General features: G+C 34.5%; 1 protein-coding gene across 1 annotated transcript in view; it reads right to left on the minus strand.

Annotated features, from left to right (window-relative positions):
• Nucleotides 1-18011, minus strand: part of LOC131945214 (ryanodine receptor) — a 70996-nt gene that overhangs the window by 34345 nt on the left and 18640 nt on the right. The window contains exons 42-63 of the mRNA XM_059306242.1: nt 17007-17193; nt 16403-16484; nt 16038-16159; nt 15679-15754; nt 15336-15515; nt 14629-14778; nt 14340-14455; nt 14057-14112; nt 13717-13815; nt 13455-13553; nt 13232-13342; nt 12923-13073; nt 12592-12716; nt 5060-5208; nt 4234-4444; nt 3823-3952; nt 3339-3475; nt 3024-3126; nt 2639-2864; nt 2044-2306; nt 1672-1844; nt 1004-1224 (exon numbers count right to left, since the gene is read on the minus strand). Coding sequence (XP_059162225.1) covers nt 1004-1224; nt 1672-1844; nt 2044-2306; nt 2639-2864; nt 3024-3126; nt 3339-3475; nt 3823-3952; nt 4234-4444; nt 5060-5208; nt 12592-12716; nt 12923-13073; nt 13232-13342; nt 13455-13553; nt 13717-13815; nt 14057-14112; nt 14340-14455; nt 14629-14778; nt 15336-15515; nt 15679-15754; nt 16038-16159; nt 16403-16484; nt 17007-17193 — 3167 coding nt within the window. The remainder of the gene's footprint in view (nt 1-1003; nt 1225-1671; nt 1845-2043; nt 2307-2638; nt 2865-3023; nt 3127-3338; nt 3476-3822; nt 3953-4233; nt 4445-5059; nt 5209-12591; nt 12717-12922; nt 13074-13231; nt 13343-13454; nt 13554-13716; nt 13816-14056; nt 14113-14339; nt 14456-14628; nt 14779-15335; nt 15516-15678; nt 15755-16037; nt 16160-16402; nt 16485-17006; nt 17194-18011) is intronic.

Raw genomic sequence — 18011 nt, forward strand, 5'->3', positions numbered from 1 at the left:
TTGAATTAAGAGAGGGGGAGAAGCTTTAGTACATAGTTGAGGAGAGGGTCCTGGCTTAAAAGTTCCTAGATTTAAAGAATATAATAAAATTAAAACACAATTACATCAGAAAATTAAAAAAAAGAAATAATGTCATTTGTTTGATTGACCAAAGGTTTCTGTTCTAGTTTATTTTTAATGGTTTTAGCATGATTCAGTAACAGCAGAATAATGTTTTAATATGTCTGTCTATTCTTTTACAGATAAGCTTCAGTGATTTTTTTCAGTATTTTAAATTAAGCTAATTAATTAACATACTAAAATAAACCGGTAGTGATCTCCCCTAAACTTTCTCGAATATTCTTATATAAAACAACAGGGGATGGTAACTGGGGATATAGTTATGATTTTTAATCCATTTTAAATACTTAAACTTTTAAAAATAGAATAGAATATCATAAAAAAAACATTGCGCACCAAGCAAACGCCGAATAAAAACGCGTATAATAGTGCGCAATATTATTAGTACTTTAAAAATTTACATTAGTTTTTTGAGAAATCGGAAGTAGCGTAAATTACTACTTCCAGTCAACGGAAATTACTCAAAATTTAACAGAAGGTAGAGGATTAGATCTTTTACTTACATGTGAAATTTCATTTATCTATCTGAAATAGTACTCAAGTTATAGGCTTTTAAAAAATTCAAAGTAGGAAAAGTACCACTTCCGGTTATCGGAAATCGCTCAAAAGTTGATACGGATCTACGATTTTGATAAAATACTTATATATGAAATTTCATCAACCTAGCTGTAACGGTACTCAAGTTATCGTGTTTACACACAGACACACACACGGACAGACACACACACACACAGACATACGGACAAGATTGCAAAATTATGTTTTTCCGTATCAGTGAGGTGTAAAACGTCGAGATTTGTAAAAATCTCGATTTTTTTTTTTTTGCACGATTACAATACTTTCTCTATACTACGTATATACGAGAAAGTAAAAATTAACCTACTGTGTGAAAGCCACCAGAAAGTCTGAGGTCATTTCCTGTTGGCCTTTAGTAAGTGTTCTACACTTGGACAGCCTATAGCAGGTCTGTAGCATAGTTTCCAGCAGAACTGATGCATGCTCTGACTCCCTGAAGTAGTGGCTGTGTTTCATCAGCAGGGGAAGAACTGAGGTGCACAGGTAGCGATTTAGTGCAAGAGCCATATCACTTTCTGAAGCTGCAGCCTAGAGGGAGATAGAGTAGATTTTGTTGGCCAAACCTTATTGACTTGAGTAAAGAAGGCTGTTAATGATAACTGCTATTGTTGAGAAAAATTTAAATTCTCAATGCTATTAGAAGAAAAAATTAAGGGATTGTTTCGTACATAAAAACATTTTAGCATCCGACAATTTTAATATCACGAAAAATATTTCCAATTGTTAGTGTATTTAAAAGCTTGTTATGATAAAGGTTTCATACTTGTTTTATTTTAATCATTAAATGATGAAAAGAATTGCAAACAGTTAAAAGAAAAACTTCCATTAAAAACATGTTTGAAATAGATAGTTTATCTTTTTCACATATTGAATGTATGGCTAAATGTGCTAATCAGTTTAGCAATTCCATTTTAATGAAAGCATCAGAAACTAATTAAATATTATTTATTTGAGAAGACAAGTTGACCACCATACCATGTCCAGTGTAGTAGCAGCTCTGAGATCTGGCAGGAAAGCATCATCCAACAGCCTGTAAAATGTGGCCTGGTCATCAATGCCATACACCCTGTCCAGAAACATCACAATGGATGCCTTGTGACTTGGAAGCAGACCTGGTGGCATTCCATCACCCCCTGGACCTCCACCACCTATCATTTCATAAACATTAATAAACTTAATTGTAGCTATTCATAACCAATCATATCTACTAGTATAGAAGATTTTGTTTTCTAGCATATTAAAACATAGCCAAAAAAAGTCAGGATTAAAATTTCAATATAACTTCCTATAAATATCGTATTTAATTTTGTACTTGAAAATATGTGCTTAAACTGACACAACACCTACCCTCTTCATCATCTCCACCTGATCTGCCCACAGGTAAAATGAAAGGTAAGCCTAACACTCCCTCCAAGTCATCCATAGAAACCAAACTCCTCAAGATAGCCCTAGCCCTAAGGGAGTCACTTCGACCAGCTTTGATAGTTTCAGCATCGGGGGCACATTTCCCTAACAAGTCCACAAGGCTGGAGTAGAACTCCAAGATGGCAGCACCAATGTCAATGTAGTCCTCATCTTCAGGGGGAGGTAATGTGTGGAACTTGTACTTGCTGTGGAATTCAAATTGATTTATGGTTACGCACTTGGTAAATAGTTCCAAGGAAAAAAATTTAAAATATTTTTTTTTTGCAATAGAAGTGTAGCAATCAAGTATAAATTCATGGAAAATGTGTTGTCTTGAACATGTATTCATGGGTACAAAATTTAAATATTAGGACTCTTTATTACATCTTAATTAATATTAAGTTCACTTTAAATTGTGTTATTATCTCAAGGGGTAGGAAGTCTTCTTATGGACCTTCTATAGGTACAGGTAGTTATAGTATCAAATCCTGTTAAGCAGTGTGATAGCACAAGACATATTTCAGAAGATTGTGGATACCTGTTGATGAGGTAATTTCCACCAGTGTCATCGTCATCATTCATGGCCATGAGGAAGCTGCTAGAGCTGTTGTCCCTGGCTGCTGCTATCTGCTCAGACATTCTGATGCCATCCTTCATGGCCTTCAGCAAGCCACCCCCTTCACCACGAAGCGCAGGGCCAAGACACTCTGGCCGACGAATCAACAGTCTCACTACCAGATTGGCATTTTCTTCCACATTTTCTCCTTTAGATGGATTTTTTAAATTTTTTTTTAGGAACATGTCAAAAGTTTAATGATTTGCTAAACGTTATAAAAATCACAGCAATATGCAGAAAAGAAAAACATAATAAAAAACATTTTAAAAATCTTTTAAAAGCAAATAACTTTTAACAGAAATCTTACCATTGTTCCAAACACAGAACCTAAAGAAGTCCAAGAACCTTTCACCTTCCACTGGGTCCCAACCAATATCTGGGTAACCTTTCTCTAGGAGTTCTGCATTCACCTAATGCAAACATAAATATTTTTAATAGCTTCGGTTATTATAGAATTATTTAGTTTTTTATTCCAATTATTTTCAAGTTCAGTTTATTTATTCTAATACTAAAATTAATTTCTTTTTTTCCTAGAAACAGAAATTTTTTCAAAATACTCAAAACAAATTTGATTTAAAAAAATCCATAATACTAACATTCACAATATTGTAAAATGTTCTACCTGTATACCACATCTAGAAAGATAGACAGCTATTTTCTCTAAATGAGATTCTCTCAAGGCCAGGGCAAGTTCATTGTTGTCCATGAGAGAGGAGTAGGCAACATCAAGGGGACACGATCCCCTTAGAGATGGTCGAGCTAAAAAATACATTCAACTGGATTCAACAAAAAAATAAAAAACACAACACAGATAAAATAATTTACACATTTTTCTAGAATAAAATGATTTACCAATTTCCAGTAAATTAACATTTGTGAGATAATATTTAAAATGCTAGATAAAGTAGAATTCACCTTTAATAACTATCAAGTAAAACTTACCTCTTAACTAAAGTCCATGGAAAAAATCTAAACCTCATCTTAGTCCAACCAACAATTTAAAAACAACTAAAAAATGAAAACTCACCCTAACCCAATACATGAAAAAAAAACTGAGTTGCCAGATAAATCAAAACAGCTTAAAGCTAACACATAAAACAACTGACCCAGCAACATGCTGCTGTTGTCCAGCAAATAGCTAAGGTGCTCAAACATGGCTGCCTGGTTCTGGCGACTTGTACGGCAGAAATAACATAGGAAGCGACAGCACATGACAACCATTTCAGCTGCTGCATCCTGTTGAAAGGAAATAACAGATGCAAAAAAAATATCTCATAAAAAAATAGAGAAAAAAGATTAGGTGTAAATGAGTAAAATCTGATTTAAAAAAAAAGAGAGGTGCTAATTAAATTGTTCCACATTTTTCAAATTAATATCCGTGTTGACTTAAATTGTTGAACTTATTTTACCATATAATAACATCTAGCCCTAATGTCATCTTATTTTTGCTGACTTTTTCCTTTGAGTCAATATCTGACCATGCCTAAGTTTCAAATGTCCACTGACTTATCACTGACCTTATTCTGCTCACTAAGACTCTCCATGGTGTTGGACTGGGTGGGCTGTCTGTTTCCTGCCTCCACAGCGGCTGCTTGCTGCTGTTGTTGCTGCTGCTGCTGTTGAGCCTTGTTGAGGGTGTTCACCATCAACTGCATAACAGTCTCATGAACACACAGGGCTCTCATCAGGTCAGGGTGCTGGAAGAACACTTTATTGTCCATCAGGTCTCTGAGATAGACAGTATAGAGAGAGAAATAGTTTAACAAGTATATTCCATTATAGTAAGCAGCCAATGACAACATTAATTACATTTTCAACATTCATATTTTGTATTTGACTTAATAGAGATATCTTCAATAATCTCATTCTACAAATGTGAGTGATTATGAATTTCTGTTTAGATCCTTTTATTTTAACAATTTTGAAACAAAAGGAAAGGAGAAAAATACAGTACCACCTGTTTGGTGGCGAAATGAGGTTTATTATTAAAGAACGTGTTTATTAGCATGGGAAGAATTTACTTGAAAAAAGCAAATCTATATAAATATTTGTAATCCTTGATACGTGAAAACAATGAGCAATTAATAGAATTTAAATAAGAAACTGCAGCAACATTGCATTTTATACTGCAACAGTCACAACTTACTGAAAAAACAAGACCATCAGCAACACACAAAAAAAAAAACTACCAATAGATAACACAGATATAAGACCAGTAATAAGGTACATAGACAAGAATGTAAATTGGAGACAGTTTAAAACTAAATCAACACTCATAAGAGCCATTGGCTGACCATCTGATGTTAACACCCCCCCTAACACCAGCATAGTCACATTTCTTACTTGAGACTCTGCTTCATGAGCTCCTCCTCATCAGGGCCAGCCTGAACCTGCAGCAGAGATCGTATGATACCCAGTGACTTGAGCAGAAGGTTGATGTCTTCTCGACTCTTGCAGCTTATCACATAGGCTTTTTCCAGACCTGACATCAGCTGTGAGAAACAAAGTCTGCACTCATTTCTCAGTGTTTACATGGTACACAGTTTAACAGAAGATAACAGTCATAAATAAGCACTATTCAACCTTTGATAAGATCAGCTTTCTAAAAACTTAATATAAATATATTTAGATCTGTAGATCTAGTCTATATCTAATTTATATAGTTCAATTCTGAATGTATGTAACCAAGGATAACAAAGGCATATAAGAAAAAATAATAGTTCCATTGCCTCAAGTGTTAAATGTCTAAAGTGCTAGCTCATCATCTTAATTCATGTTTTAAAAAATTAATATTGAAGGTGTAGTAAAACAATTTCATTTTTCAAACTTATAGCAATAATTTATGTCATGTTCTTAAACAAAATTAAAGAAAATGTATTATCCTTTACAAAAATTCTAATTGTGTCTGAAACTTATTTACATGTAGTCCTTTAGCACTTATTACGTCCCTTGATAAATTAAGAAAACTCAATTACTTCCCTTTAAAAAAAACCATTTGGGTTGTAAATTTACTTTTTAACACGTTTTTCTTAACTCAGCTTCGCGTTTGTGGATGTGTTTGTTGTTAAAATTGACATCGAAAATTAGCCCACTTCTGATTGCTCTAGAGACCTGAAATTTGGCATGCATGCTACTTTCGCCTAACAATTTCAGATGCAATCATAAAAACTAGCAATTAGTGACCGTAATTAGCTTAATTTAATTACGCCCCAAGGACCATAAAATTGAGGACATGATTTCTAAAGATACCGACAAGACTGAAGACCTATTGACACAGTTACTTCGGCCCCAATCGATGTGAGCGCGCTGGCCGTGATCGTATAGTGGTTAGTACTTCGCGTTGTGGCCGCGACAACCCAGGTTCGAATCCTGGTCGCTCAAGATTTTTAGTCCGTGTATTTATAAACACTTAGTCAAGTCATACTTAATCAAGTCATTGGATAAAGTAGAAAATAAACTATATAAAAAACTTTTTTTAAAAACCACGTTTTTCATGTGTAGCAACGGACTAAAAAGGAGAAAATAAAATACTTAAAAAAACTTTTTAAAAAACCACGTTTTTCTTGTGGACTAAAAAGTAGAAAATAACTATTTACATACATTTGATGACAAAAAACGTGGGTCGGGCAGATGGGTCGGGAAATTTGATGGTGAACGTACCCACGTTTTTTGTCATCAAATGTATGTAAATAGTTATTTTCTACTTTTTAGTCCACAAGAAAAACGTGGTTTTTTAAAAAGTTTTTTTAAGTATTTTATTAACACGTTTTTAAAACGTTTTTCTTAACTCAGCTTCGCGTTTGTTTGTTTGGTTGTTTGGATGTTTGTTGTTAAAATTGACATCGAAAATTAGCCCACTTCTGATTGCTCTAGAGACCTGAAATTTGGCATGCATGCTACTTTCGCCTAACAATTTCAGATGCAATCATAAAAACTAGCAATTAGTGACCGTAATTAGCTTAATTTAATTACGCCCCAAGGACCATAAAATTGAGGACATGATTTCTAAAGATACCGACAAGAGGCCTATTGAAACAGTTACTTCGGCCCCAATCGATGTGAGCGCGCTGGCCGTGATCGTATAGTGGTTAGTACTTCGCGTTGTGGCCGCGACAACCCAGGTTCGAATCCTGGTCGCTCAAGATTTTTAGTCCGTGTATTTATAAACACTTTTTTAAAAACCACGTTTTTCATGTGTAGCAACGGACTAAAAAGGAGAAAATAAAATACTTAAAAAAATCTTTTAAAAAAACCACGTTTTTTATGTGTAGCAACGGACTAAAAAGGAGAACGGACACGGTAACACATTGTTAACGGTGACACGGTTGGTACGCTGGGCATGCTAAAATACACATAAACACGTTTTTCCTTAACCCAGCTTCGCGTTTATTTGTTTGTTTATGGGAGATTTGATCACGTGATTCGTGAGTAGATCTCCACGCCAGCAAAGTAAATTACACCCTTTCTCTGTTTAAAGCGTATCGGTCGCTCAAGATTTTTTTAGTCCGTGTATTTAAAAACACCTAGTCAAGTCATACTTAATCAAGTGATTAGATAAAGTAGAAAATAAACTATATAAAAAACTTTTTAAAAACCACGTTTTTCATGTGTAGCAACGGACTAAAAAGGAGAAAATAAAATACTTAAAAAAAACTTTTTAAAAAAACACGTTTTTCTTGTGGACTAAAAAGTAGAAAATAACTATTTACATACATTTGATGACAAAAAACGTGGGTCGGGCAGATGGGTCGGGAAATTTGATGGTGAACGTACCCACGTTTTTTGTCATCAAATGTATGTAAATAGTTATTTTCTACTTTTTAGTCCACAAGAAAAACGTGTTTTTTTAAAAAGTTTTTTTTAAGTATTTTATTATTAACTCAGCTTCGCGTTTGTGTGTTTGTTGTTAAAATTGACATCGAAAATTAGCCCACTTCTGATTGCTCTAGAGACCTGAAATTTGGCATGCATGCTACTTTCGCCTAACAATTTCAGATGCAATCATAAAAACTAGCAATTAGTGACCGTAATTAGCTTAATTTAATTACGCCCCAAGGACCATAAAATTGAGGACATGATTTCTAAAGATACCGACAAGACTAGAGGCCTATTGATACAGTTACTTCGGCCCCAATCGATGTGAGCGCGCTGGCCGTGATCGTATAGTGGTTAGTACTTCGCGTTGTGCCCGCGACAACCCAGGTTCGAATCCTGGTCGCTCAAGATTTTTTTTAGTCCGTGTATTTATAAACACTTTTTTAAAAACCACGTGTTTCATGTGTAGCAACGGACTAAAAAGGAGAAAATAAAATACTTAAAAAAAACTTTAAAAAAAAACACGTTTTTCTTGTGGACTAAAAAGTAGAAAATAATTTTTTCTTTTGTGCTTCCTCGAGCTGTGCAGGTTCTTGTGATGACTGACAAAAAAAACGTGGGTCGGGCAGATGGGTCGGGAAATTTGATGGTGAACGTACCCACGTTTTTTGTCAGTCATCACAAGAACCTGCACAGCTCGAGGAAGCACGAAAGAAAAAATTATTTTCTACTTTTTAGTCCACAAGAAAAACGTGGTTTTTTAAAAAGTTTTTTTTAAGTATTTTATTATTACTTTGTTTTGGTGTTGGAAAAAAATAATAACATAATTAGTGGTGATTTATCAAGTGCAATATTGTAGGTATTTTTAATACTGCCTTTTATTTATTCTATACACTGAACGTACTGTTTACTAATTATTTTTTTAAAATCAATAACAAGTTAATAAGCCAGGTCCTAAATGTCCTATATGTTTACTTCTTTCCGTTTGCGGATAAGCTTGGAGTATTATAATTCTTCACTAAATTGAAACAGGCGCGTCCACTGGCGCCCCGGCAGGGTTTTGATTTGGCGCCCTGGGCTATCATGTGAGCGCTATGGTCCATAATTTTGTTTTAAACAGTGCGATAACCTATGGATAAGAAAGGTTACTATAGCCTTCAAGTGAATCAAATCCGGGCATCCTCCGGGGTGCTATTTGGAGCCCCGGGCCTTCCCGTGTTCGCTTTATCGCCTTCGTTCGTTTAAGTGAGTGCAAATGACTATGAATAAGTTGGGGTACTATAGTCGTTTACTAAGCTGAAACAGGCGGTTCCATCAATGCGATTTAGGATCGACTGTGAGCACTTTGCGTTTATGTTTGCATTTTCTTTGTGTTTAGGTTGGGTTTGCGTTTTGATTTGGTTCGTTTTCATTTGCTTTTTCGTTTTCGTTTTTGTGTTTTCTTTGGGTTTGTATTTGTGTTTGCATTTGTGGTTGGGTTTGAGTTTGCGTTATTGTTTGTATTTGTGTTTGCGTTTATGTTATGTTTGCTTTTTTTGTGTTTTGGTTGATTACAAAGCACACATGTCATGGTCCTTTGCAGATCTTGTAATTCATGTGGCTAATTGTTATGCCTAATTTGTGATACAAATTCAATATGGCTAAGTAGATGGGCGGGAGTAGGCCTATATGAAGGGTGCTTTTTGCTATTCTACTTACTAACATCTGTTCTTTGAGTAATATGATTTTAACACCCAATAATTTTCTGTGAAAATAATTCTGAAAACTATGCAATACTGTGATAATGGCACTGATTTAGCTAAACTATTACATGTCTACAAAGTAGATAATCAATACAGTTAATAGTTTGCTATTTTATATATAGTTCAAAATAATTTTAAAATAAAAAAAATATAAAAGGTAGTCAAAATTTCACAAAGGATTTCTAAAATCAATGTTTCTTGAAATAATAAAAAATGAACCCCTTTTTTTATTTTGTTACCATTGAATTTCTCTGTGTTTTAAGCAATTTTTTGAACCTAGTAATAAGTTGTCTGCCTTGATTTTTTTCAAATTTATTTTAAATGGGGAAAAAGCTTAGGTAATCAATGTTGACATTTTAAAAAAAGATGTATTTAGTTTAAAAATAAAAAATGTTGTTGTAAGCTTTTATTCAAAATGTTTAATTTATTAGATTTAGTTTTTTTTTTAAATGTATGTATTTATTTATTTTTAATTTTTGTTTTATTTTTATCCAATGAGAAAGGGAAATATTTAAGCAGTTGGGCTAGTCCTCTTCATCTCTGAAGTAGTATGTTACTTTGTTGTTTGAGTCTTGTCTACAATAGACTTTGTTGTGTGCCAGCTTTTAAGGTGTGCTTTTAGCTGTTTGTTTGCTGTAAAGATGGAGTCTGGAGCCTCACAATATAAACACTTGTACGTTAGAGACCTTGGGGGTTTTGTTGCATAATGTTACAGCATGTTTGTTTTGATTGTATTTTTGCAAATGGGGCAGTTTAAGGCGTCAAAATGTTCTTTATCTACGTGGTTTGCCCATGGTCAGAAGAGTAAAAAAATAAAAAAAGAGCAGAGTAGGCAATTGATGAGTAGGTCTTCAATCTGTGTTTTGGAGTTTTGGATGTTGTGGTGGCTGCTGACTGTGTCTCCTTCATTAACTTTAGCTGCTTTTGATGTTTTCTCTGGTTCTGGGTGTCCCCTTTCTTTCTCTTGATGGTTGTTGATGTATCCATGTTTGTATGTTGTGTGATTTGAGAGCCAGAAGTTTCTTTCTGTGGTGTCAAGATCTGGATGGTGGCTGCATAAATTCTTGTTGCTAGCTGTTGTGCTACTTTGTCATGGTTAGTTGTTGTTGTCTTCAAGACAGTTGACTCAGATGTGTCCAGGGCTGGACTTTGGGAAACAGAGATGACCAGCTGAATTGAGATCCCTGTTGAATTTACAGCTGGTTGCAGGTGTAGTTGGTTGCATTGGTTTGTCCAGTGTTGTGCAGATGAGTAATATTGGCAGGCTTGTTTTACTGTTGTCTTCTAAATAGATGATCCTTTTGCTGGTGTGGGATTTTGTTGGTGGCATACTGCTGCTTTAACTTGTTACGAGGTACTGTGACCGAGTGTTAGTGTTGTAGTGTGTCTGGGTGTGCCAGCTGGCAACGGTTCATCCAGTGTTGAGTAGAAGAACAGAGCTGACACGCTTGTCTTCTACCAGTGATTGTGATTAGGATATTTAGTGTTTTGTTTCTATGTTTTTATAGTTTATTTTGATGTAGTACGGGATGGTTGAAGGTTTGTCAGTGTAGATATAAAAGCTGCTTATTGATGGTTCTTTGTTGCTGAATAAGCGTAGTGCTTGTATGAGTGTTGCGTTGTTGTATCGAGAGTACCTAAGTGTGCTGTTTCTTTTGTCATTTTCATGTAGTGAGAAGTGCAATATGTATGGACCATGTATTTTGTTTGTCTTATGCATTGTGGTGTTGGCTTTGAGTAGAAGACATTGGTTGTTGATGAACTGTCTTATTATATGGCCTCTAGGTTTGGTTGTACTCTTGATGTGATGAATACTTGCAATGTAGGTGAGGCTGTTGCAGTTGAAAAAAAGTCTGGACGTTATTATTCGGATAGTTCTAAAGTTGCTGTTGTTGATTTTGAAAAGGTTTTGGCCAATTGTTTCACTGCTGGTGTTGGTAATAATTGCTTTTTCCATGCTTTAGTGAATAGCTCTAGATGTTTGCTAGTAGAGAGATGTGTTAAAACATTGCAAACTAGCAGCAAAAAATTGTTAATAAATTATATTGGGTGTATAGATTGACACTGAAATTCTGTGTCTCAGGACTTATGTATGTATTATGTATGTTTGATTAAGTTTCCAAGATACAAATATGTTGTATAATTTAATAAAGTTTTAAATCTAACATTCGTTTTCACATTTCAAGAAATAATGAACTGTTATATTACTAATTAATGTTTTTAAAATGGTATAATTATTGCAAATATGTAAGATAAAAAAAATTAAATTACATCGATTAAAGAGGAATAACTCCCAAGATTAATTATCAAGGGTTTTTTCTTATTTATTTTCAGTTTTAGATTCTTATATTATTAGGATACTTTAAAAATTATTTATCCTTAAAAATTCAAACAAGCATGACTTTTTATGGAAACAAAATGGAATGACATTATTAAGAAGATGATTTTTATGATTATTGGTATTTAAGCCATGCCTGACGTCTGAGTGGCTTCAGAAAATGTCATACTTGGTTGTGTGGCATAGTATAACAGTTGTGTGGGGAAATGCAATAAATGCTTAAGTTACAATATGAAGGTCTAGCTATCCTGTGAGCGCTATGGCGTCTATGTTTGTTTTAAACAGTGCAATAGACTATGGATAAATGGGAAATTATAATTGTTAAGTAAATTGAATCAGGCGTGTCCGCCGGCTTCCCTGGCAGGGTGTAATTTTGTGTCCTGGGCTATCCACTGAGCACTATGGTGCCTACGTTAGTTATAAGGAGCACCCTACAATATTGACACAGTGTCACACAATATTCGATGATTAAACCGCACCAGATCAGTATGCGGCACCCTGTGGTAGTGTAATCGAGGCTACCAGAAGCGCCCCTCTACGTCCATGACACCTGGGCGGTAGTGGATATGTGCTCTACCCCACTATTAAGGTGAGTGATTGACGTACACTTAAGGAAACCTGTGCCCCATTTAATATGATCCAAGCGCTCGCATTAGTTAACATTGAAATGATTCAGTTTTAGAAAACAAGGTCACACGTCTAAGTATACAGGATTGGTAACGTATTGATAAAACCCTCCTAATATATTTAATCAGAGTTTCTTCTAACCTTGCGACAAAGTGTGGGAAAGTGCACGCTAGTTATATATATATATATATATATATATATATATATATATATATATATATAGTGTCACAGTTTTAAATTAACTGAAATTTTTGAAATTTTTTCTGAAATACCTAACCTCTACTGCTCTACTTACACCAACACTGTTAAAATGAACAGTACACAAAACTCAAAATCCAGCATAACAAACTGACCTCTCCTATGCCATCGTACTGCCTGTGTAACAGGCTGAACATCTCTCTCACCAGATCCTGGCTGGAGATGAAAGTTTCCTCAGCCCAGGAGATCATTGTGGTAGTGATCAGCTTCTGCAGTGAGTCTGCATGAACAGAAACAAAACGTTGCAGTAAAACATATAGAGCAGTCCACATCACAGTGTTTCCTAATTTCCTAAAGCAAAATCATCTAAGATAAATATGCACACAAAGAGGTTAAAAAAAGGCAATATAAATTATTATGAAACAATGACAATTTACTGTAAGGTCTAGTTAATTGCTGTAACATAAAAGAAAGAAGAGCCCATACCTGGAATTTTAGCTGTCTCAATGCTGGCAGAAACATCTGGAGTTTTGGCTTTCCAGACAAGAGCAAGTAATCTCTGTGAGATGGCAGGGGTGGGTGGAGCCTCAACCTGGACTGGGGTGTCATCTTCACTCATCAATGGCATTTTACAATGCTGGTGAAAAAAACATTTTTATTGACAATAATTTATAGCTATTTTAAAATGTGCTAAGACCATTTAACAAAAGCATTTGTATTCAAATATCATAATTAAAAATACCTTTTGCATTGTTTTGCCCTATATTTTTAAATAATTGCAATTCATTAACATACCAGAAGTAATTCTTCATGAAACTTCTTCAAAGAAACCCTGATATCATCTCGACATGGGCAGTTCTCATTATTGTCATCTTCTTCAAGTTTAAAAGTCAGAAGGGCTTTCATCTAACAAAGTTAATTATTTTGTGTTAAAACAGGCAATGTAAAATAGTACATCTGTTGTTGATAAAAAATATGTGAAACGAACATTAACAGTTCTAAACCTCCAGATATTTACCTGTTCTTTAGGGGGGCACCTGAACTCTTTTGTCTTTTTAGCTGCCATAGCTGGAGGCATATCTGTCTGCTTGATCTCATTGTACCTGCGCAACTGGTCCTATTCAAAACAACCATAATATGTACACATTAAGAACCAGTACCATCTTTTTTTAATATTTAAAAAAAAATTTTTTTTTTACTAATAATGCAAGTGCTCATAAATCATGGAAATTTTGTGTTAATGTTTACTTTGAGACCCAGATTGTATGACAATGTCTTACATTCTGGCAATTAGCAACAAAATCATCGGAGAAGGCAATGATGGATTCCACTCTATGCCTCAGCTGGAGATCACACAGGTGCTGTAGGATTCTGCAAACCTGTGGAAAACAACTTTTTCTTTAGCTTTTTTTTATAATGTTGTACAGTACCTACATTTTTAAAACTACTACAAGATGTAGAAAAAATAAGACAGTAGATGTATATCTGCCATTAATAAGTATAAACAATAAACAGCTGACAGAATGTCAATTTATTTTATGATTATTTATTTTCAAGGCTGAAAAATCTTTTCTTGAGATTGTAAGTTCATATAAAATAGCAAAAAAAATTTAAACAAACCTCTAGTTTAACTGCTTCTTCAAGTTCCATTTTCAGCAAACCTTTTAAAGCAGGATCTGTTATAATACAATGTTATGTCAAAAAGTAAAAAATGAAAAAAATTTAAAGACCAAATCATAAATTAATTAAAAACTCTCAATATGAACAAACAAGATAACAATAGTCACTCACTTTAAATACTTCAACATTAACCACTTACTTTTAGTACTTCAACATCAGTCACTTACTTCAAAAAGTTCTACATTGGTCACTTACTTCTAACAGTACTACATCAGTCACTTACTTTTATGACTAGACTCATCAAAGACTGAAGGGTCAATGAGACAAAGTAGGTGATTCAGATCATCATCATTTAAAAGCCCCATGACAAGGAGATTGTCACAAACTTTTAAAAGAGGCCTGGAAAATAGTATTCATTTAAACTATTTTACTGAAATTATGATTTTTAATTAATTAAATTTAATCTATGATGTTTTGTTAGAATAATAAGTGAATTTCTAATTAAACTAAATTTTTTATGTCTATCTATTAACAAACTGAATATATGACTTGAAATTAATTTAACTACTAACACAAATAGATTGGTGTTGCTGCCTCCAATGGGATCCCTGACATGTGCTGCCCCCTTCTCCACAGCTGTTGACAGGGCATACATGGTGAAAGACTTGAGTTTTTCAACAGAGAAAAATGGCGCTGTAGAATCTCTTCCATTTTTCTGGATTCTGAAAGTGCATCAAACTTGAGTAGTTAAGACACTTAAAATCTTGAATGCTTCAATATAAATACAAATAACATTAACAATATTGCTGTATGTTTTTACACTTTTAATCCACTTCATGAAAATAAATTGCAATGTGTTTGGAGTTTAACTGTTCAGATTATTCCTGATAAAGTTTTCTATATCCAAGATTTCAAATTTTTAACGCTACAATAATAAAGTTTTTATTTTAAAAGTAATTATTAACTAACAGTTTAAAATCGACTAAACCATTGAGTAAGGGGCGGAGTGGTCCAGCGGTAGAGAGTTGGACTTCTAACCCGTAAGGCTTGAGTTCGAATCCGGGTTCTAGTCAGTAGACCATCCCTGAGCCCACCCAACTCTGATGGGTACCTAACTCATGTTAGGGAAAGTAAAGGCGGCTGGGCATAGTGCTGACCACACTATCTATTCATATGCCGAGGTTACAGAAACAAGTGAACTCTACTTCACTTGCCCCTGCCCCATAGACCGTCAGGTTTGAAAGGGAAACTTTACTTAAACCATTGAGTAGAATAATACCTGTCTTGTATTTGCTTCTCTGTGATAGCCAGCTGGGGTCTGATTGATACACTGCCTTCCATGCTGGGGATCTGGTGCTTGATGCTGTAGGACTCGGATGCATTGCTAGTTGGCCTGTACAGACTTAGAGACTTGGTTTGTGGAGTCAGTGGTATAATAAATTCATTCTGGGTCATTAACCTAATTTGGAACACAAGATTGTAAAAAATATTAGCATAAATTAATGAAATGTTTTATAATTTATTGACAAATAGGGAAATACAAGTTTTATTAAGATTTATCTTTAATTTTAGAGATCTGTCATGTAAACTTCTAATATAAAACAAACAGAAATGTATGTCACCTGGCTCTGGTATGAGATTCCAAGTGCATAGCTATCAGCAGGTTGTGGAATCCATGTCTCAATGGACCAGACAAATCTTCATAAATACAATTAGGTAAACAATTAGAATCATTATTGGTGGCTTTGTGTTAGTTTTTTGTAGGTTGTTGCTAAAACTTATTTCAGTTTTGTAAGATTTGGTGTTCTGAATATATTTAAGATTATGTACCAGTTAATGTCACCTATATGACATTTTAATAATTTTTTATGTCAAGTACACTAACTTTTGTTACATTTTGCTTGTGTTTTGAATATTTTAGTGTTGCTTGTGTTCTGAATAATTTAGTGTGAATGTGGAGCCCACAATGTCCAAAACTTACATTCACTCTTGATGCAGTACATGAGCTGCTTCTCATCAACATGCTGGACAAGAGCATTGGCCACTCTGTGGTTGCCATGGGAACACACAGCTTGATACAAGTCCAGGGTCTTAGCATGGAAACTGTGGAGCGTAGGTGAAAGTCAGCAATGTGAATGTGTGGTTGGATGAGAATATTTTTTGTCAGCGTAAAAACTTTGGAGAGTTTGTGAAAGTTAGCAATGTGAATGTGTGGGACAGTGAGAATATTTGTTATTAGCAAGGAAATTGTGGATAATTTGTGTAAGTTAGTCAGCAATGTGAATGTGTGATGGGAAATGTATATAAAAACTGACTGAGGTAGTTTGCTATTGTCACAAAACTTACTTGAGTAAGTCATCTTTTTCAATCAGCTCTAAAACATCATAGCATCTGTCCTCATCTGGGATGTACACAGCCAGCATTGACACTGGAAACATTTTTTGTTGGTTACAAATTATGTCAAGCTTCTTAGAATATCAGGAGAAAGAGAACTTACTGGATGGAAATTTTGAAATGAAAATGTATGGCATGATGTAATTTTAATAAGTTATTACATTTTGAACTATTTAAAAATTTATTATGTTCAGAACGATGTAAATTTAAAAAGTTATCCCATTTGGCAATAGATGGATTGAAAAACTGATCACACATGGAACTGTGTAATTTGTAAAACTGATCTCACTTAGAACTGTGTAATTTGTAAAACTGATCACACTTGGAACTGTGTAATTTGTAAAACTGATCACACTTAGAACTGTGTAATTTGTAAAACTGATCACACTTGGAACTGTGTAATTTGTAAAACTGATCACACTTAGAACTGTGTAATTTGTAAAACTGATCACACTTGGAACTGTGTAATTTGTAAAACTGATCACATTTGTCTCTGTGTAAACTGAAAAAGCTATAACTTTATTAGCAAGGTGAATGAACAAATGTGCTGACATACTGGGCTCTTCACAGATCATGCTCCACCCTCTGATGTCTGACAGCTTCAGTGTGCTGGCCTTCAGCACTGCATTGGGGACCCTGGCCCAGAAGGCTGGTCTCAGTGACTGGATATCAAGTCTTGGAGGACAAGTTGGAACCAAGGACTTGGGACCTCGGAATACAGCAGCAGAAAGAGGCAGCGATGTCTGGAAAAAATGTACACAGCATGTTGAAAAAAATACATAAGATTATAATTTTATAAGCTTCAGAATGTCAAAATTTTAAAAAAAATTAACTAAAAATGTTGAAAAACTAAATGAAAAAGATATTAGTAAAAACAAGTAATTAAAAAAGTCTAGTGACAATTTTAGCGCAATTTCCTTATGTTATCTAAAAATAGCTCTGTCGTAGCGTAAATCAAGAGCAGGGTTAGTAAAACCATTGGTTAGTTATTAAAACGTTTTTTATTAATTTCTTTTTCAGTATTTTACATGTTTTATTTACAATAGAGTAACATGACTAAAAACCATTGCGCGCCTAGCTACCGAACGTGATGTCGCAGCCATTGAACGTGATGGCGCAGCTATTGAACGTGATGACGCGTGTGGTGTGGTTGGATAAAATGCCTACTAATTCGGTCCAAATTTTAATTAACTCAAAAAAATTTTTGTGACCGAATGAAAGGATATTTTTGAAAACTTTCTTCTGCAATATTGTTCTAAATTATGGCAGGAATCGATTGGTACATGTTTCAAGTCGCTAAGTGGTCTGGTTGCCGAGATATGGGCCAAAAACTGTATTTTTTCAAGGTTTTTTGGCTTTTCTGGGAAATCCATGAAAGAAACCCGGAATTTTTTTGGCCTATGTTCATCCTGGTAACTTGCTTAACATATTTGCTTTTGGAACTAGTCCTCGATATTGCTTCGTTGAGGAGGAGATACGACTTAAAGCTGCGGACACACATCCATCCATCCATTCCCAGAATGAAAAAGATATTAGTAAACAAATGTTAACTGGACAAAAC

Source organism: Physella acuta, unplaced genomic scaffold (genome assembly GCF_028476545.2).
Source record: "Physella acuta isolate Inbredline_101_S28 unplaced genomic scaffold, ASM2847654v3 ptg000531l, whole genome shotgun sequence".
In the NCBI taxonomy this organism is placed as follows: domain Eukaryota; kingdom Metazoa; phylum Mollusca; class Gastropoda; family Physidae; genus Physella; species Physella acuta.